The sequence below is a fragment of the Camellia sinensis genome, chromosome 4 (assembly GCF_055761805.1).
Source record: "Camellia sinensis isolate YWXY chromosome 4, ASM5576180v1, whole genome shotgun sequence".
Classification (NCBI taxonomy): domain Eukaryota; kingdom Viridiplantae; phylum Streptophyta; class Magnoliopsida; order Ericales; family Theaceae; genus Camellia; species Camellia sinensis.
Genome location: NC_138964.1, coordinates 205,072,504 through 205,094,127, shown reverse-complemented (window position 1 = coordinate 205,094,127; position 21,624 = coordinate 205,072,504). Strand labels below are relative to the sequence as shown.

At 34.2% G+C, this 21,624-nt stretch overlaps 1 protein-coding gene across 1 annotated transcript; it reads right to left on the bottom strand.

Moving 5' to 3' along the window:
* Positions 1 to 1,979: 1,979 nt before the first annotated feature.
* On the bottom strand, positions 1,980 to 13,986 carry LOC114271581 (GDP-L-galactose phosphorylase 1). Its single transcript, XM_028213190.2, has 5 exons — positions 13,293 to 13,986; positions 3,885 to 4,312; positions 3,594 to 3,779; positions 3,223 to 3,486; positions 1,980 to 2,516 (listed from the first exon to the last, which is right to left on the bottom strand). Exons 1-5 carry the CDS (start codon positions 13,417 to 13,419, stop codon positions 2,184 to 2,186), a joined length of 1,338 nt encoding a protein of 445 aa, XP_028068991.2. The 5' UTR covers positions 13,420 to 13,986; the 3' UTR covers positions 1,980 to 2,183.
* Positions 13,987 to 21,624: the final 7,638 nt, after the last annotated feature.

The window sequence follows — 21,624 nt, the reverse complement described above, 5'->3', positions numbered from 1 at the left end:
TACTTTTTTAAGATGTACCTTACATAGATGTATCTAAATATTAAATATTTGTAAAAAAATATTTAAAAAAATTAATAAATACATAAAAATATGAAAAATGTATTGAATTTTCATATATATATATATATATATATTTGTATTTTTGATATTTAGTGAATTTTTTAAAGATTTTTTTTCACAAATATTATACTTTTTAAGTGTATTTATGTTAGATGTGCCTAAAAATTTTTAAAATTGTTTAAAATATTAAAAAAATTCAGTAAAAACAAAAAAAAAATGAAAAACGAAAGAGTAGAATTTTTTTAAAAATAAATTATGAAAACTAAAACTTAACAGGGTGATTTTTTCTCATACTTTTTTGTATTTTATTTCGTGGGTCTCATATTGGGTCTATAATGATAATATGAATTGTTCATCTTATAAGCTTAACAATAAAGATAAGTTGTGTAAAAAAAATAATTTTATTAGATATCACAAGACATATAAACAAATTATATTTTAATTTTAAAATAGACGACAACTATAAGTTTAAACTTAAATAGCCCATTATATAAAATAAAAGGTCACTTATTCATTTATTTATCGGCATCCAATAAAATTGTTTTGTACAAACAATGAGGTTACGAGATAATGGTGCCAATCATTATTGTTGGTTTAACGTGGAGCCCAAGTATGGACAAATATAAATGATAGTGGTATGAAAATATACCATTCCAAATTAGGGAACAATCATATGCATTTTTGTAGAGGAAATGGATTTTCTATGGTTGGATTGGAGATGTTTTGTTGGGCTTGATGACCCATCTCAATATCTATTTTGGTGATCTAAATTATTAATTTTATAAGGTTTATTGAGCAAATTTTCAATGTAAAAAAAAAAAAAAAAAAAATTGGATCACATTTATCCTTAAAAATAGACTATAAGCATGATCTTAAAAATAGACTGTTTACTTTTTTAAAAACAAATATAATCTAATTATACAATTATAATATCCGAACATTTTACTTATTTTTACATAGATAATCTCCTCAATCGGTCCTATAAAGAATGGGTCAAACTATTGAGGTAGGTTCGAAATCCATGCATCAAGACGTAACAGGACCTCTCTAGTTGGGCCGATTGGAGAGATTTTATTTTTAATTTTTCTGGTATATTGAATAAATTTTAACAATTAAATTTGGGATACAATTAGTGAAACACATCAGGCTTGCAGCCTTGTCCCCCCACACTACCCTGAGTCTTGCACATGGTGCCAGCTTATTTGCATGTGGAGATTTCAGATTTGGGATCTTCCTACAATAAATTAAACAAATTTAGCCAGCACTAATGTGTTGTACAAGGCCTATATGGTAGGTCTGAAAGTTGTGGAATATTGTATGACATTATTTATATAATGTTATTGATAAATAAAAAAATATAAAATATATTAGATAGATCATCTATCGTTTCTTAACAATTTAATAAAAATATAAGTTAATATTATCATATTAATACATTTTTTTATTATGTCATTGATTGAACGACGATACGCACATTAGTAAAATTCTTCACTATGTCATTGATTGAACAACAACACAGAATAATTACTGGCAAGTCTACTAGCCATTGGTTTGGAACTGAAATCATTCAAAAGAGCAAAGTAGAACTTAACTCACATTTTGAATGGTAAGGTTCATTGTAAGGCGATGATGGTGGTGACAACTGCAATTAATCTGGAAAACGTTTACTATTTTTGAAGAGAAAATATTTTTCATCCTAATCAACTTTAATCACAAAAATATTTTCTGTTGACTACTGTTTTTATTCATATAAAAAGCACTACACAATCTGGAAAATACTTTTTGCAAAAAAATAAAAAAATATGGGAGGTGGAGAGGTCTCAGTCTAATTTTAGAGGACTTGTAGCCCCGCCCCATCAGACCTGTCAAATCAAAAGATAAAAAAGACAAATCAAAACATACAATATGAACATGATGAATGTCAAGGAGGCAAAACCCATAATAGAATATAATACCAATTCCATCCAAAAGAAATATATGTACAACAATTCAAAACAGATGGTGGCTACAGCCAGAAATCCCATCCAAATCACATACCATATTAGTTTCTGTCTCGGAACTAAAACTAATAGAGGCAAAAAGAGGCACCAAATGTTGCAATATGTTGCGAAAAATCAATCCTTTCATTGCAGAACCACACAATCTTGAGGAAAATTTGAAGCAACATGGGGTGAATGAGGTTCGTGAAGAGATTCTTCCTTGTTTGCACTGTTTTCCTCTGATCCAGTGTCATGCAAATGAGCTGCTTCCAGGATGTGGGCTTTCACCTCTTCGAATCTCTCCTCTGACAGAGAAACCTCGCAGAGAAGTCTACAGGCATTCTCGTCGGATGCACCACCATAGTCCTTCCTTCTCTTCAGTACCATATGACCGCTGATTTCCCACACAGCGGGATTCACTTGAGTGTCCAGAAGCTCCTCACTCACTTCTTCAAGTGCTTGTTTCTCCGCATAACACTGACCATTCAATCAGAAGCAGTTAATTAATTGTCTTGTGAATGAAGAAATATTACAAATGGACAGTAGGCAAACAAAAACTTGATTTCCTACATGTTTATTTGTAAAATGGCATTATTATTATTATTTTAAAGATATTTTAAAGATTGTGTGGCTGGCATGTGTTTGCACAGTCTTATCATTTGACGGACCTAGACTTCACAACCCAACACAATTACCTGTTAACAAAAGACAGTGACGAACATTGGCGTGTTTGCACTTCTCACAATGTTCATCTTTGTTGCACAAATAAGATCTCCTTACATCATGACGATTAATTAAATTTCATTCAAGAGAAAGATGCAGACTCAATTAATGAGTGAGAAGATCAACATTGAGGATGTGGCAAAAATATGTTGGACATATGAATACTATTAACACGACTAATGTAGTAGAAATAATTAGGGATACTAAATAAACCAGTGTCCTCATATGTGAAACACGTTAGTGCCAAAGTCAAGGCATGAAAGATCAACGGAATCAAAAACCAAGTAAATCCAAACTCAAGTCCAATACACATGCCGTGATGAAATCATGGTTGATTACATTATCGGAATTTAATACCAGTTAATATAAGTCACTATCTTTCGAGTTACCAACAAATACCTAGTTTGTATAACAGAACATTATAAAGCAAACCCAATAGTTACAATAGCAAAAATTTTACCTGCGGGAACAGGAAGACTCTTTTCCCGCAATCAGCAATGAGAACATTAAAAGGAATGTTCTTGTTTTGAAGGCAAATGCAAGAATTAGCAACAGCGTCAGATAAGTCACGCAATTTAATTCCACCCTCAAAAACAAGACCTCGCACTGGATAATTCAACAACTGTGAAACTATCACTCCTCTATCCGAAAGCTCCTTATTGCCTATCATTATTCTTTGAGTCGGGGATTTCTCAACTGGTAAGGGCGTTGATAAGTAATATGCCTGTCATTTATATAAGATTAAATAAAAAAACTTAGAAATGACAAGAATGTCAGAGCTAACTAAAACTGCCAATTACATTTACAAGAAACAGGTGAGTAGTTGATTACCTGAAAATGGAGGTGATTAACGGTTGCAAAGGCACCCAAGCTGTTGTAACCCAGTCTGAAGAAGGGTTCTGCAGCTTCTTTAGCCATATGCAGGGCAAGCAAGAAGCTCTCATGGTTGATCCTCTGAGGCAAGCAGTCAAGAACACGTGGTATCAAAAGCACATGTCCGTACTCAATTGGGCTCACCTAGTAGCAATAACCATAAAGGAAAAATCGTTATCCATCAAAAGAAAAAAACATGCAAGCCCCACACAAGAAGAAAGCCTCAGGAAACATATCAAACTGGCTTACGTTAATAGCAACAACATTTGGCGAATTTGAATCAGCATTGACTGGTGAGATGGGAAAGAAACGGGAAGTGTAGTCATTGCTCTGTTCAAATCTGAAAAGCACTTCTTCTTGGCCAATGTTGGTGAAGTTGAACTTCTTCTCATCAAAAGGTTGAAGAACCTGATCAACACGAAACTCAGTGGGCCGCTTTTTCAGGTGGCGTCCTTCATTCAGCTGTGCAATAAAACCATAATTTCCAGGAATAATTTTTGTCTCACAGGTGGTCACATCATACCGAAAGAGCCCTCGGGTCATTCTTTCCTCCCACTGCCCCAGCAACAAATTGCTCAGGAAAGCTATTGGGCGCCCTTCATCAAAAGAATCATCATTGCCTTTATCAATGGGCTTATCTTCATTTTTCTTGAATGCATATAGAGGAAGCTTAGAAACTGAAAAAATCAATCAGGTCAATCAATATGAATCAAAAAAGGAAAACCAGGGATTTATTAATAGCAGTTACTGAAAATAAATATTGATACTTTGTATTTATTTATTTTGTGGTTACAGCGTTTGATTGCCTGGAGACATTTAAATGTTAAATCAACCCAGAAGGCTCTAAATCCTCAAGGTAGCCAGCCTAGTACAGCTATTTCGCTTGGTAAAGGCAAGCCTTAATATTTAAAAAAACAAGAATGTTTAGCATAAGCAAGACAGTAATTTCTTTGATGGATTAAAAATATGATGGACAATTAACTTTTCATTTTCCTCTTTTCATAATCGTGTTTTACCAGCAACAAAGAGGGGACGCTTAAGTTACATTTTGCTGCAGTTTTTTGAGCGGGTCACCACCGTATAACATTTAAACGCAGGGGCGGCACCAAGTAATGAAGAATGGGGTCAACACACCCCATCATCAGCCAGCCAAATAAAAATAATTAACAAATATATAACACCAATGTGTTGAGATTTTCTTTTCACTAGTGATTTGAGAATTAGTGTTAAACTTTTTGAAGGACTCCATCAACAAAAATTCCTGCCACGGTCTATGGGATCAGTTTGCTCGTCGATAAAGTTGGCAAACGACATTATGTTTTTGAATATTAGTTCCCTCAATATTGAAAATTGACCACTTGGCTTAATTTAATTACATTTTAATTTTATTTTTAATGTGTTTTTGTTCGCAGACTGTAACATAAAATACAAATTTCCCAATTCTGTATGCTTTGCAGGCCCTCAACTTTTTCAATACAACCAAGTTGAGGGTTGAATACTTCACTTTTTTTAAAGCAAATGATACTTGTAATTCCTGTAATTTAACTTCTCATTTTGATTTTTTAAGTCTCAATCGTAACAATTTTATCTTTAAAATTTTAATTTTTTATCATTTAGTTCAACTAATAACAGTTATTGTTAGGTCATTAAGAAATTATTAGTTCATTAATAACAGTCATTATTAGTTAACTATGAAGCACAGGTATTCCAAAAATAGTGTCGTATGAGTGTAAGTTTTTCTAAATGATCTGTATATTCAACTTGTATTTATTTACAAAGAGTTCATCAGTTTATATAGCCCTAAATTTATGACTAAAAAAAGAAATATAAAGATTCATATTTACATCACAATCTTGCCTCAAATGCTTGCCTAATTTGAGATAGAGCCAGAATGTAGATGTTGTCAGATCAATCTCAATGTGTTTCGTCCGTTCATGGAAGACAGTATTGCGGGCAATCTGAATAGCACTGCGGTTGTCACAATAGCGAGATATTAGCGAAGACTGAGGTACACCAAAATCAGAGAGAAGACAGCGAAGCCAAATAAGCTTAGCAGTAGCATGAGTCATAACACGGTACTTAGCTTCAGTAGTAGAGCGAGCAACAACAATTTGTTTTTTGCTTTTCCAAGAGATTAAGGAATCGCCAAGAAACATACATAAACCAGAGGTGGATTTGCGATCATTAATATCACCAGCCCAATCAGAATCAGCAGAGGCCACCAAGTCTAAAGAGGCAGTAGAGGATAACAGTAAGCCTTGAAAGATGGTACCCCGGAGATAGCGAAAAATGCAAAATAAAGCAGCCCAATGGGTAGAGCGAGGAGCAGAAACGAATTGACTAACCACATGAACAACATAAGCAAGATCAGGGCAAGTGACAGTCAAATAAACTAAACAACCCACAAGCTCGCGATAGAACGTGAGATCATTCAAAGGGACACCATCAGTAGAGTTGAGCTTCACATTAAGCTCAATAAGTGTATCAGAAACCTTAGTATCAGTAAGACCGGCACGATGAATAACCTCATTAGTGTACTTGGCCTGAGATAGAAAATAGCCCTTTGGAGAAGAGGCAACCTCAATACCAAGAAAATACCGTAATAGACCTAAATTCTTCATTTTGAAGGTGCGGAAGAGATGTCGCTTGACCTCAAAAGTAGTAGAAGAGTTAGAACCAGTGATGATCATATCATTCATATAGAGTAGGAGAGCAACAAAACCAGCCGAGGTATGTCTCAGAAGCAAAGCAGAGTCGGAAGCAGAAGGATGAAACCCAAGCTCAGTAACAGCAGTCTAAAAGTGATCATACCAAGCACGAGGAGACTACTTCAAACCATACAAAGCACGTCGAAGATGACAAACTTGCCCAGAGGAGTAGAGAAGGCCAGGGGGAGGACGCATGTAGACCTCCTCAGTGAGATGACAGTTAAGAAAAGCGTTCTTAATGTCCATCTGATAGAGAGGCCAATGTCGAACAGAAGCAACAGAAATCAAGGTATGAACAATAGTCATCTTGGCAACAGGAATAAATGTCTCATCATAATCAATACCATAATCTTGCGAGAAACCCTTGGCAACCAAGCGAGCTTTGTAATGCTTGAAAGAACCATCAGAATGAGTCTTGACTTCATATACCCATTTGCAACTAACTAGATTCTTGCCAGCAGGCAAAGGAACCAACTCCCAAGTGTTAGTCTTTTGCAAGGCAAACAACTCAACCTCCATATCTTGAATCCAATTAGGATCCTGACAGGCGTTCGCATAAAACTGAGGTTCTGAAAAAAAATGAATAACAGACAAAAAAGTATAATAGGAAGCAGAAAAACATGTATTAGACCAACCTAACTTGTTTGGAGGATGACGCTCACGAGTAGAATATCGGTGTGCAGCAGGATTAGAGTTGTTAGAAATAGAAGGAGCAACAACAGGAGTAGAGACAACTGGTGGTGGGGGAGCCTTGCGACGAGAATAGACCAACAACGGAGGGAAAGAAGAAGCTGAAGGAGGAGACGGAGCCATGGGTGACGCAGACCGAGAAGTAAGAATGGCCTCAGGAAGAACAGTGGAGATGTACTCATTAGACGGGACCTCAGAATGAAATGGATCAATATGAACCAAATCCTCTTTGGAAACTGGGGCAGTGAGAGGAGGAAGCTGAAATTAAGGTAGATATTTGAGAAAGGCAACATGGCAAGAGACATAAAGATGACGAGAAACAAGGTTATAACAGCGACAACCTTTCTGAGTGAGACTATAATCCAAAAAGACACATAGGGCAGACCGGATACTAAATTTGGTCCTATCTTTACGGGGTAAAAGGCCAAAAAAAGCAGGCCCAAGTATACGAAAGAGGGAGTAATTAGTAAGTTGGAAAAACAGAGTCTCATAAGGAGCCCGACCAAAAAGAAGAGGGGTAGGCATACAGTTGAGAAGAAAAGCAGCAGTAAGAACTGCTTCACCCCAGAAGGGAGCCGGAATGGAGGCAGAGAGAATGAGAGACCTAGCTGTCTCAAGAAGATGATGGTGTTCAGCTCGACCATTTTGGGCAGGTGTATTAGTACAAGAAGTTTGGTGAATGGTATCCAATTTGGCCAAGTATTCACAGAATTCAGTTTTAAAATATTCCCCACCCAAGTCAGGCCGCAACAATTTAATAGTAGACCCAAACTACGTAGTGGCCATAGACTGGAAAGTACGGTATATCTGGTAGAAGTTAAACTTATGAGTCATAAGATAAACCCAAGTGTAACGGGTGCAGTCATCAACAAAAGATACATAGTATGCAGAACCCCCCTGGTGAGAACAGGAGAAAGGGCCTCAAACATTAATATGAATTAAAGAAAATAGTGTATTAGATATAGAAGTACTTTTATGAAAATGTAAGGCTGTTATTTTGGTAAGTTTACACCCCCCGACATTCAGTAAGTTCACTAGGAGAAACTTTACCCAATATACCCGACTGAACTAAAGACCGTAAGCGATCAGCAGAAAAATGCCCTAATTGAGAATGCCACAAGTAGAAAGGACTAGACAGAAAATCTAACTGAAAAGAAGAAAAAGTAGTCTGAGAGGTTGCCATAGGCAGATGCAAGCTCTCTACCACATAGAGGTCTCCAACTCTACGGTCGGTCCCAATTTGCTGCTTAGACATTTGATCGTGCATAGAACAGATAGAAGAAGAAAATATAACATCAAAATCAGAGACATCAAGCTGACTGATAGATAATAAACTAACAGATAACTGAGCAACATAAAAGACAGATGGAAGAGAGACAAAATACATAGCAAATGGTAGGACAAACTCAACAGATATAACAGACATACTAGATCCATTAACAGCATTGACAGTAATAGGAAAAGGAGAAGGAGTATAATTTTGAAATAAGGAGAGATGAAAAGTCATATGAAAAGAGGCACCAGAGTCAAAAATCCTGACAGACGAACCTGAAGAAGACCCAAGCAAACCTGAATGAAAAGAGAAAACAATGGAGACAGACGGTGATGGTTGAAAGACAGACAGTATATGCTGAAGTTGATTAATCTGAGTACTCAAGGAAGCCAAAGCCAGGATTAGGAACCGGAACAGATGCAGTAGAACCGGCAAGAGGTCGAACGGTACTCAGAGTAGGAGCGCAAAACTTGATCGAAAATTGCTGAGAAGACAAGGCAATTACAGGCAAAGCAGGCAAACATCCCTTCTTGGGACAATGATACTCCCAATGACCTCTTTGATGGCAGAAGGCGCACTCATTAAAAGCCAGAGATATTATAATAACCAGAAAATTGAGAGGTTTAAGTATAAAAACCAAAAGAAATCTGAGGGGTCAAAATGGAATATCATAAAATAATATGACAATAATCCAGTATCAGATGATTTCAGATGCAAAATCCAATGGGTCAAATACTAATAAGTGACCAACCGAAAGATAAGGGTTTCAAACTAGCCTCAGACAGAGCCCTTACGAGAGAGAGAAGTTGAGAGGTAACTTCACTTCGATGCAAGGTTTTAAAAAGCGGCCGCAACCGTTACGTAACGGTTTTGGCAGTTACCGCCACCCGTTACGGCCGCTTTTGCAGTGTGATTGAGATTCACAGGTGTGTCGGCTGTAGCGGCTGCGGTAACGGTCGTAACGGTGCCGTAACAGCCGTAACGGCCTAGTATGCACCGTTACGTAACAGTTTCAAACTGTTTCTTTCGAAAAAACACAAAAAAAAAATTGAAAATGGAAGAAGAGGGATAGAGAGAAGAGGGAAGATAAAGAGAGAAAATAGAGAAGCAAGAGATAGAGAAGAGGGAAGATGAAGAACATGTTATTGATTTGTTAAAACTATAAGACCTATGCTATTCTATTCAGCTGCTATCACTAAATCATTTTATTTGTGTGTGTCTATCTATATATTGTTTGAAAATAATAATAACAATAAGTGTGGTCATTATCTATTTGGCTTGGTTAATATATATATATATATATATAAGCTCTTATTTATTCTTTTACTTTTATCATTGTTTATCTTATATATAATAGTTAGTGATTGATTTTTTATATAATATAAAGTCATTAATTATTAAAATAAAATGTAAAAAACTCAGTTTATAGTTATTTAAAAATATGAAATATATTGCATCATACTTAAAATTTACAAAAATTGATCAATATTTATTTTTAACCCAATAAATATGATCATGGAAAAAAAATATGCGTATCGGTAAGTTTTTTTCAAATTGTGCAAAAAATAAAAAAATTCACGGTTCCGGTTACCGCAACCGTTACATTACGGCCTTTACACCCCGCAACCGCAATCGCGTCACCGCCACAGTTACGGCGACCGCAACCGCTTTTCAGAACCTTGCATCGATGTAACCAACAGATGCGACGAAGCAACTAGAGAACCATACACCATGGACAACCGCGAGTCAGAGAGCAGCGAGAAAAAGTTATGAGTTAAAGATTTGAGAACTAGAGACAATCGCGAAGCTGAGGGGTAGTGATTTCAAACCAGCTAGGTCGCGAAATTTGTCCAGAGAGCTTCGAACCAGAGAGAGAACCAAGGGTTTCGACAAACTGAACTAGAGATGGGTCGAAGTCGTGCAAAACTGAGATGGGTGGCGAGAATAGATAGGTCGAACTCCAATGACCTAGAGAGCAATCTCGAGTGAACCACCAACCAAACTCAGATCGAAGCTCAGATAAGAACCAAAGGGTTGCGTGATTGCTGCTAGGGCTTGGCTCTGATACCATGTAAGTTTTCTGAATGATCTGTACATTCAACTTGTATTTGTTTACAAAGAATTCATCAATTCATATAGCCCTAAATCTATAACTAAAAAAGGAAATACAAAGATTCATATTTACACCACAATCTTCCCTCTAATGCTTGCCTAATTCCTAATATACACACATGCCATATATACACAATATATTCTAACAATGAGTACCGGGTATTTAACGGGTGCGGGTACACATACCGGTACGGCAGTACACGTATCGGGTACGCCAAATACACGCTAGGTACGGCAAATACATTTAGATACATCGTGTGTACGACACCGGTACGACAAGGTAATTTTTTATTTTTTTTTTGTAGCTGCTAAAATTTGTTGCAACCTTTATTATTCTTCTATCAATTCTGAAAATATCAAATAATTTATTTCCAACACTCTTTACCCACGAGTCATGATTTTGCTCTCTTTTGCATTATGTTTTAAATAATCAAAAAAGAAAAAGAAAGAGAAAGAATTATATAACTTTTTAGATAAACTGTTCTCTTTTTAATTTTGATATTGAAATTTTGACTTGTATGTTGGATGCTTAACTATAAATTAAAAAATTAAAAATTAAAAAAAATTGATGTATCCCAACCGTACTCGTACCTTACTTTTTAAAGAATTTTTTGTATCAGCGTATTCGTATCGTATCCGTATCCGTATCCGTACCCGTATCTGTACCCACACCCGTGCTTCATAGTTAGTTAACTAATACTTCATTAAGAAATTAGACATAAATCCAGGGTAAAATAATCCATTCAAAATTGTATGAACCATTTTAAAGAGTGATTCTATTCACACACTATTTATTATCTTAGTACACATCAGTTACACAATTTACACCACACACTCTATTTCAACTTCTTTATTTTTTCTCAATTCACACTAACAATTTTCAATTTATTCTGAAATACCCTCATCTTCAATCAGGTACCATAATCCTAATCCTAACCCTAACCCTTGCCACTGCCGCTATCCCATCGGCCAGTCCCGTACCCGCTCAGCTCTAGTGACTCTCCTCACCCTTTCCTAATCCATCCCCATCACCTCCACCTCTCCCCGCTACCCTACGTTACACAGACTCAGGTGTGGGTATCGGATGTGGGTGCGTATCTGAGGATTGGACACTTCAAAATTAAAAATTGAGAATACGTGGATACGGATCCAAATTGGGATACAGGTACGGGGATACGTTAAATAGTTTTTTTTTTTTATAAATATATTTATTATATGAAGATGAGTTAAAAAAAGTTAAGGAATAACATATTTTGTTTTAAAAAATAACAAATAAAATATAAATAACAAATAAAAATCATTTAAGTATAAAATAAATAATATTATATAGGATAAAATAAATTATTTTTATTTTAGGTATAAAAATTATATTATTTATGATATATTATATTATACAAGTATATTATATAATATGAATAATATTATACAATGTTATATTATTTTATAATATTTTATTAATGTAATTTATATTATATAATATATAAGAGAAAGAGGATAGAGAAGAGAAGACAGTCGACAGAAGAAGAGAGAAAGAGAGAAGCGGGAGATTGAGAGACGAGAGAGAAGACAGATCGAGAGAGAGAAGACAGAGAAGGAGATCGAGCATTGAGCGAAGAAGATCGATGTCGAAGTTGAAGCAGTCAAAGCCGTCGAAGCCAACAACTAGAGGAATCGAAGTTGGCGATTAGATCGAACAGCGAACGGTAGCCAGGTTCTCTCTTGCTCTCTCCTTTTTCATTTCTTTTGCCGTATCCTTTTGTGAAGAGCCGTATTTCGACTGTATCCCGCACCCACACCTGTGTTGTGTCGTGTTGTGTTGACACGGGTACTTCCAAAAATCTAAGGAGTCTATGTAACGTAACCGCCGCCACCCACCCACCCACCCATCCACATGTGATCTCTCTTTCTCTCTCAATTGCAATTGCGATTGCGATTGCGATTGCGATCTACTCTTTCTTCGTTGTCGAGCTGTGGTGGCATTGCAAAAGGGTGGGGATAGGTTGCGAGGCTGTGAAAGGGGCGCTGGGAAGGCTGTGGGAGGCGTTAAGCCTGAGTAGGAAGGGTTAGCGCGAGGAGGTGAAGAGGGCTTGGGGTGGTGCCAGAGGTGAGAGTAGCAATTATGGTGGTTCACGATGGTGGAGCAACGACTAGACTGGGACGTGGTGGCGACGGTGCAATGGGGTTGGGGAGTGAGTGAAAACGGTGGGAGGGTTCATTCAGATGATGGTAACGGTGGTGTTGGTGTTGGTGTTGGTGTTGGCGTTGGCTGGTGTTCTATAATGAATGGTACGCACTACGTATTGAGAGGTTGGGGTTTTGTCTAAAATGGTAATTCGATTAAGGGATATAATAAAAATTTATAAAATAGGTACTGGTGGGAAACGAGAACTTTAGAGGCACCTAAATAGAATTAACCCATTTTAAATTGTACCCAAGCACTTGGGAGCTTCTATTTACACCCCCAAATTCTTCTCCTTAAACTCACCTTCATTTTACACCCTCCATTATTCCAACATTATCAACATTCCTAATCTCTTTATCTTCCCTTTACACTGACTCCCCCTGAACTAGGGTTTGAAGGTTCCAAAAGGTGGTAAAAAGTGGTAGTTGTTTTAATTTTTCCTTTTTTGCCTTCCTAAAATGTAATTTTGTTGAGGGATAACATTGTAAAGGCAATTATAATTTGAACCAAATTGATTCAATACGAAAAATCTAACAATAAATTGATATTCCCTTTTTTTAAATTATTGACACAACATCAATTCAACAACAAACCAAATTAACAATAGAGGGTAATCAACAACATCAATTACGAGTATAATTTGTTGAAAAAAATATACTAAGAAAGTCCGAAATTCATAAAGGGAAATGTACCAGGTAAGCAGGAGTTGCAGAGGCAATTGCGGCCACAACCAAGGGGGGGATGGATCTTGTTGGTATCTTCCGAACCATCTTCCTGGTAGTTCGAAACAACAGTCGGAACCCTTTTTATAGTCAACATCGTAGTTGCAGTCAAATCTGCGTATATATATGCATGTATGTATATGTGTATGTACGAATACCAATTAAGGTGGTAAGAAAAAGGAAGAAAAAAATTGGTTAGATTAGGAGGGAAAGAGAGGGGAGGGAAACGCCGCCGCCGGCGAGGAAGAGGAGATCGGAAGGGCAGCCTCCTTCGGAAGGGAGGGCACCCCTGCCGCCGTGAGGGGAAGGGTTACGGTGTTTGTCGACCTCCTCCACTTGATTAGGTATCCGCCGGACCTGGATTAGGGAATTGCTGTGGTGGTGGTGGTGGTGGTGGTGGATTGTCCACCGGAGCGATCCAATTCCAAATAAAGCCGTGATGATTTCGGTTTCAATTTGGGAGGTGGGTTAGGGTGTTTCTTTTCTTCTTCCAGTTTCTGATCGTTTCCTCAGAGAGAGAGAGAGAGAGAGAGAGAGAATTGGGGGGTTACACAAAGAGACGGTTATATTTGACAAATTGTAGTCGGTTGAATCGTCAACCAAGGAATGCGATTGTACTTTGGTCAACCAAATGACTCGCTGGCTGCCCCAAGTATCATTCATTGTGGGTGTTTGAATATTTATTGTTTTAATCGGTTATGTTAAAATTTTTATACAAAAATATGAAAGGTCTCAAAAATTCTATCAAAAATTTTACCAAATGTCTGACATGGGTGTGGGACCCACACAATGTGGGTCCCATACCCATGTGAGACATTTGGTAAAACTTTTGATATAATATTTGGGGTCTCTAGTATTACTCATTTTTATATTTGAATGGATAGTTGGATTTTTTTAATTGAATATGATATTTGTGAAAAAAAATTTAAATGATTATGAATTTGATATGATATTTTGTCTTATTAATTATTTAAGTCTATTTTATCTTTTTAAAAATTTTAATTCAAAAAATTACAAAATAACTTTTGTCAAACATTTCTATTATGTTATTCAATCGTCTAATATAAATAATTAATATTTTATTTTTTATTAATTATATTATTATAAAATAATACGTGATTACACTTTCTGACGAATAATCATCAGACTGTTTTAATATTTTTTTTTTCTTTTTACAATTTTTTTAGGAAAAAAAAAATTAAGAATAACGTCATCATTCGACTGAAAGATCACGGCCTAGTGGATTTTTGCATGGCTTAAGCTAGTATTTGAGGTAGGTTGGCTCAGCCTAAATGAAGCTTGGGCCTAAGGTTTAAAGCCCAACTTATTGATCATGAAAGGCAATTTCTTGATCTAGCTCTAAAGTTTGAAAAAAAAAAATGAAAAAGATAAATAAATAATTAAAAAATAAAAAGATAGGTCTCTCGACTTGTGAAAGGTGTAGCAAGCTTGACCTATTTGCTCGTTTGGGCTGAGTTCCATTGGGCCGAACTTGAGCTTAAAATTTTAACTCTGGACTTATTCGTTAATTTTTTTTTTTATGCCCAATAGGCCCAATGCCAAACCCTTGCACACATGTTTCAAAATTTTACTTTTACAGGAAAACGAAATAGATTGTTGCACGTGAGGTGGGGATTGAAAGTGATTAATGGTGGTCGGAGGTGGAGATAGTTGAAGTAATGGGCGATGAGTGATTGTCGGAGGTAAGGGAGAGAGAAAGATGAATCGTTTACAATTTTTGAAAAATGAGTGAAACAAAAAAAAATAATAATAAAATAAAAATCCAAGCACCGGAAGTTAGTAAATTTTTTTAAATTGTTTACAATTTTTTTTTTGAAAAAAAAAATATTAAACATGTTTTTAATTACAATTTTAAAAATTATATCTCAAACTTTAACAAATGGATTAGTAGATTTTTTTTTTTTCCAATCTTAAATTTTTTATTACTGCATGTCATGTTTAAAATAATTTTCTTATAAATTTTATCAGCTTGCGCAGGAAAGTCCATACACTTTATTTGTAGAGAAAGTCAATTAGTATGTTTGGTTTGAATTTTTTGGATTAAATTTTTTGAAAATTGAGTTTTTTTATTTTCGTATTCTTTTGTTTTTAGTGAATATTTTTTAAATTTTAAACATTTTTTTTATTTTTTTAGATGCACTTTAGTTAGATTTATCTAAAAAGTAAAAAAAATTTATGAAAAAATATTTAAAAAAATTAATAAACACATAAGAATATAAAAAAATGTATTGAATTCTTATATTTTTTCTGTATTTTTGGTATTTAGTGAATTTTTAAAAGATTTTTTTTTTACTTTTTAGGTGTATTTGTGTTAGGTGTGTCTAAAAAATAAAAAAATTACTTAAAATATTAAAAAAATTCAGTAAAAATAAAAAAATACAAAAAATAAGAAAATAAATTTTTTTAAAAAATATTTTCTGAAAAATAAAAACAAGCAAGCTTCTTGTATTTCTTTTTCTTTTTTGGTTCAAAGGAGAAAAAAAACCAAACTTTTGGGCCTAGGGAAGCCAACTCCACCCATGTCAATCAATTTAGGTTTTGTTTAAAAATTTTCATTTTCGTTCTGTGTGTTTTGAAAAGGGGCATGGCTTTTGTCCGGTCCTTAATCAGATTAGACTATGTTGTTGGACTTGTGGAGGTTCACCATGGGTTCCGTTTTGATAATTTGAACCGTCAATGTGTAGAACTCGTCGAGTACTATATGCTTGTGAAAAATCACGTTAATTGGATATCGATAGCTATGTGATCAATTCAGTTTTGTATAAAAAAAAATGGACGGTGAATAAATTAACGGTTGGCAAAAATCTGTTTTGATCACATAGCTATCGATATCCGATCAACGTGATTTTTTACAGGCATATAGTACTCGACGAGTTCTACACGTTGAATGGTTCAGATTATCAAAACGGGACCCGTGGTGGGCTTCCACGGACCTAACAATACGGTCCAATCCGATTAAAGGCTGAACAGAAGTCATTCCCCTTGGAAAACTAAACGACAATGTTATGGACTAAAAAAAATATAGCATTTATAACCTTTATTATTTGTGATTGATTTGAGAAGGAAGGAAAAAAAAAAAAAACATATGATTGGTTTATATCATTTTGAAAGTTATGGGATCCCCAACTTTAAGAGTTCTAAGCATTTTTATAAACAAAAACAATAAAAAGTTTGGGAAATAACAATACATTTTATTTTTTAATGTGAAACACTACAACAAAATACAGTTTTGGCCACTAAATTTGGCGACTTAAAAAAATTTAGTCGCCAAAGCTTGTGGAATTGGCGACCAAATTTTTTTTTTATTGGCAAAAATACAATATTTAGCTACTAATTTTTTTTAGTCGGGAAATTTTGATTATTGGCGACTAATTTTTTAGTAGCTAAAAAGGCCACAATTGGCGACTAAAAAATGTTTTAGTCGCTGTATAGATAGTTTTGGCTACTAAAATTTTTTAGTTGCCGAATGAAAAACAAAAATTTATTTTCGGACTTTTGGCGACCAAAAATTTGGTGGCTAAAAATTTATTAGTCGCTAGATAGCTAGTTTTGGCTGCTAATTTATTTTAGTCTATTTTATCTTTTTAAAAATTTTAATTCAAAAAATTACAAAATAACTTTTGTCAAATATTTCTATTATGTTATTCAATCGTCTAATATAAATAATTAATATTTTATTTTTTATTAATTATATTATTATAAAATAATACGTGATTACACTTTCTGACGATAGAATAATCATCAGACTGTTTTAATATTTTTTTTTTCTTTTTACAATTTTTTTAGGAAAAAAAAAATTAAGAATAACGTCATCATTTGACTGAAAGATCACGGCCTAGTGGATTTTTGCATGGCTTAAGCTAGTATTTGAGGTAGGTTGGCTCAGCCTAAATGAAGCTTGGGCCTAAGGTTTAAAGCCCAACTTATTGATCATGAAAGGCAATTTCTTGATCTAGCTCTCAAGTTTGAAAAAAAAAATGAAAAAGATAAATAAATAATTAAAAAATAAAAAGATAGGTCTCTCGACTTGTGAATGGTGTAGCAAGCTTGACCTATTTGCTCGTTTGGGCTGAGTTCCATTGGGCCGAACTTGAGCTTAAAATTTTAACTCTGGACTTATTCGTTAATATTTTTTTTTTTTATGCTCAATAGGCCCAATGCCAAACCCTTGCACACATGTTTCAAAATTTTACTTTTATAGGAAAACGAAATAGATTGTTGCACGTGAGGTGGGGATTGAAAGTGATTACTGGTGGTCGGAGGTGGAGATAGTTGAAGTAATGGGCGATGAGTGATTGTCGAAGGAGGTAAGGGAGAGAGAAAGATGAATCGTTTACAATTTTTGAAAAATGAGTGAAACAAAAAAAAAAAAAAAAAAAAAAATTCCAAGCACCGGAAGTTAGTAAATTTTTTAAAATTGTTTACAATTTTTTTTTTGAAAAAAAAAAATATTAAACAAGTTTTTAATTACAATTTTAAAAATTATATCTCAAACTTTAACAAATGGATTAGTAGATTTTTTTTTTCCAATCTTAAATTTTTTATTACTGTATTAAAATAATTTCTTATAAATTTTATCAGCCTGCGCAGGAAAGTCCATACACTTTATTTGTAGAGAAAGTCAATTAGTGTGTTTGATTTGAGTTTTTTGAATTAAATTTTTTTAAAATTGAATTTTTTGGTTTTTGTATTTTTTTTGTTTTTAGTGAATATTTTTTAAATTTTAAATACTTTTTTTACTTTTTTTGATGCACCTTAGTTAGATGTATCTAAAAAGTAAAAAAATTGTGAAAAAATATTTTAAAAAATTAATAAATAAATAAAAATAATAAAAAATATACTGAATTTTTGTATTTTTTTTGTATTTTTGATATTTAGTGAATTTTTTAAAAATTTTTTTTATAATTTTTTTACTTTTTAAGTGTATTTATGTTAGGTGTGTCTAAAAAATAAAAAAATAAAAAAATTACTTAAAATATTAAAAAAATTTAATAAAAACAAAAAAATACAAAAAATAAGAAAATAAAATTTTTTAAAAAGTATTTTCTGAAAAATAAAAACAAGCAAGCTTCTTGTATTTCTTTTTCTTTTTTGGTTCAAAGGAGCAAAAAAAACCAAACTTTTGGGCTTGGGGAAGCCAACTCCACCCATGTCAGTCAATATAGGTTTTGTTTAAAAATTTTCATTTTCGTTCTGTGTTTTGGAAAACTAAACAACAATGTTATGGACTCTAAAAAATATATAACATTTATAACCTTTATTCATTTGTGATTGATTCGTGAAGGAATCAAAAAAAAAAAAATATTAGTTTATATCATTTTAAAAGTTGTAGGATTCCCAACTTTAAGAGTTCTAAGCATTTTTATAAACAAAAACAATAAAAAATTTGGGAAATAACAATACATTTTATTTTTTAATGTGAAACACTACAACAAAATACACTTTTGGCGACTAAATTTGGCGACTTAAAAAAATTTAGTTGCCTAAACTTGTGGAATTGGCGACCAAAATTTTTTTTTATCGGCAAAAATATAATATTTAGCTACTAATTTTTTTTAGTCGGGAAATTTTGATTATTGGCGACTAATTTTTTACTAGCTAAAAATGCCACAATTGGTGACTAAAAAATGTTTTAGTTGCTGTATAGATAGTTTTGGCTACTAAAATTTTTTAGTTGCCGAATGAAAAACAAAAATTTACTTTCAGACTTTTGGCGACCAAAAATTTGGTGCCCAAAAATTTATTTTCAGCGACTAAAATAGTTTTGGCTGCTAATTTTTTTTTTGTCACCACATAAAAAATAAAAATTTACTTTTTTATCTTTGGTGACCAAAAGTTTGGTTACCAAAAAATTATTTTTAACGACTAAAAAATATTTTAGTTGCCAAAGAATTAAAATATTTGGAGGTAAAATTTTGAATTTTGGAGGGATTTATAAAATTAATTGGTGACCAAAATATTTAGTCGCCAAATTACTGCTTTTAGCGACTAAAACAATTTTAGTTGGCAATAGTATATAATTTAGGCTAAAATAATATTTAGTCAAAATTTTCACACCTCTTTTAGCGACCAAAATAGTATTTAGTCGCCAAATGGCATGAAATTATTTACTCCTTATATACATTTCCCGACAAATAAATCATTTAGTCGTGGAAGCTCAAAATTTTATAGAGGGAATAATTTCAGATTCGCGCCTCTGTCTCACACTTTCACCCTCTTTGTGTATACACCACAACCACAGAACCTCTCTTTCAGCAAACCTCACCACTGCAAATCAACAAACCTCATGGCGATCAAACCTTATGACCGTGCATCCTCAGCACCGTCGGTCCCTGTACGCTGCAAATCAGCACCACCACCGCCACTAACAGGTTCGCTCTGTCACTCATTTTCGCTCTGTTGCTCTCTCGCTCTCTGTCTCGCTCTGACTCTCTCTCTCTCTCTCTCTCTCTCTCTCTCTACCCCTTCTTCTATTTCCCCAACTATGAACTCTTGCTCTAGGGTTGTTTATTCTATCCATTCAGTTTAATTTTGTCTTCATTTCTGAAATGGGTTTGTTTGAAGTGGTTTCATTACTAGAGTTTTATGGGTTTAATATTGTAAATGGGTTTGATTTTAAGGTTTGATTTTAAGGTTTGATACCTTTTCCCCTATTTTTCCTTTCTCTCTCATTAGTTTCAAAGTCCTAATCCATTGTATGTAATCTCATGTGTTCAAAAATAGAAATTATCAAATAAAAGTGTTATCAGTGGCAAGGTATGAGGTTGAGATCTGATCCATTTTCAAAGGTTCTAGGTAAGTAATTTTCTTGAATTTAATTTTCTAAAGGTTGTTGTTTGCTGACATTTATAAATAAAAAGCATATTGTACATTTGTTAGAGGTTAAAAAATGTGCACACTTCTGTATTTTTTTTTGGTTGTAATTTTCTTCACTAATGAAGATTCATCTAGTAATGATGGCAGAAGGCTATTTTTGTGGATTTGAACTTACAGCATTTTTTAATGCTCAACAAGGTTTTGTCATTTTTCTTGTTTTAACAGGTTTTTTTTCCTGGATGATTTGATTGGATTCGAGATCACATATCTTCTTTTGGAGGTAAATTTTTTTATTTTTATAGCTTTTTCTCGTTCTCAAATGGAACTGTATGGAACCATGAGGTGGTAAGATGCAAATTGTTTGAAATACACAGTTGGCTAACAGTTTTGAGATGTACTTTGGCCTTTCCGAGTGACCACAATTTTGATACATGATGAAACCTGTTCATCAATAGGATTATCCCAAGTCAAATCACAACTGAACAAGTTTGCTCCACCAATTCTCTAGGCAACTAGTCATAATTTTTTACAGAATTTAATTTCATTGTAGATAGAAGTTTCTCAGCATCTCAAAATACTATAAAAACAAAGTTAGTTCTTCCTAGGATGGTAGTTGGCCTTATTACAGCCAAAGTTTATTAGAGACTAATTATACGTTATGAACGGTAAAAAAAGAAAAAAAGAAATGGTTTTTAAGTTGAACACATTCACATATTGTAATAGGTTTTGTAATTCTATATTTGTAAAAGCTTTTGATTCTCTTTTTGGAAGAAAAAGGAGTGAGTTGAATATTTTCCTTCAAGAATAGGGATAAGAGTGGGCAATTGATTTCCCACTAAAGCTACCATCTCAGTTTGCTAAGAACCTGTAGACGTCCCCGAACATTCGAGGAGGGAATCCCGTTTTGTTCATTTGGGCTCACTACAGTTCGGACTCAATGTCACGGTCTTGTATCTAATCTCGCAGGGTGCAAAGCAAGACCGATGAATCATTAAAGAGTCCAAATCCGGCAAATCATTTTGAAAAATTGATTTTTAGAAAGAAGTGCCAAACATGGACTGCTTTGCTAGATACAGAGTCGCCACCTAAATATTTTATTTTAGGGGAATTTAGGAAACCCTAACTCGTGCCTAAGGCCACGTGTCCGTCATCACCAAAGTTGCCTCGGCTCGGGAACTTGGGTTCGATTGGAGAAGGTCACTTCGTGAGCACCCCCGCTCGCCCGATCAAAGATCGGCCTCTACTAACCATGATATCGAGTTTTGAAAAACATTATGTGCTCTTATTCCGGTTTATTAGCCTAGAATTACTATGTGATGCGCACAACATACAAGTATAGACTGGATTGCCTAAGTTGGAACAAAGCATCGCATATCCGTTTGTTTTGAAAATGGATTGAAGTTTGCTACTCGCAAGTAGGCTAAAACATGGGTTTCGACGAATTATTCCAAGTCAAGCAACCCAA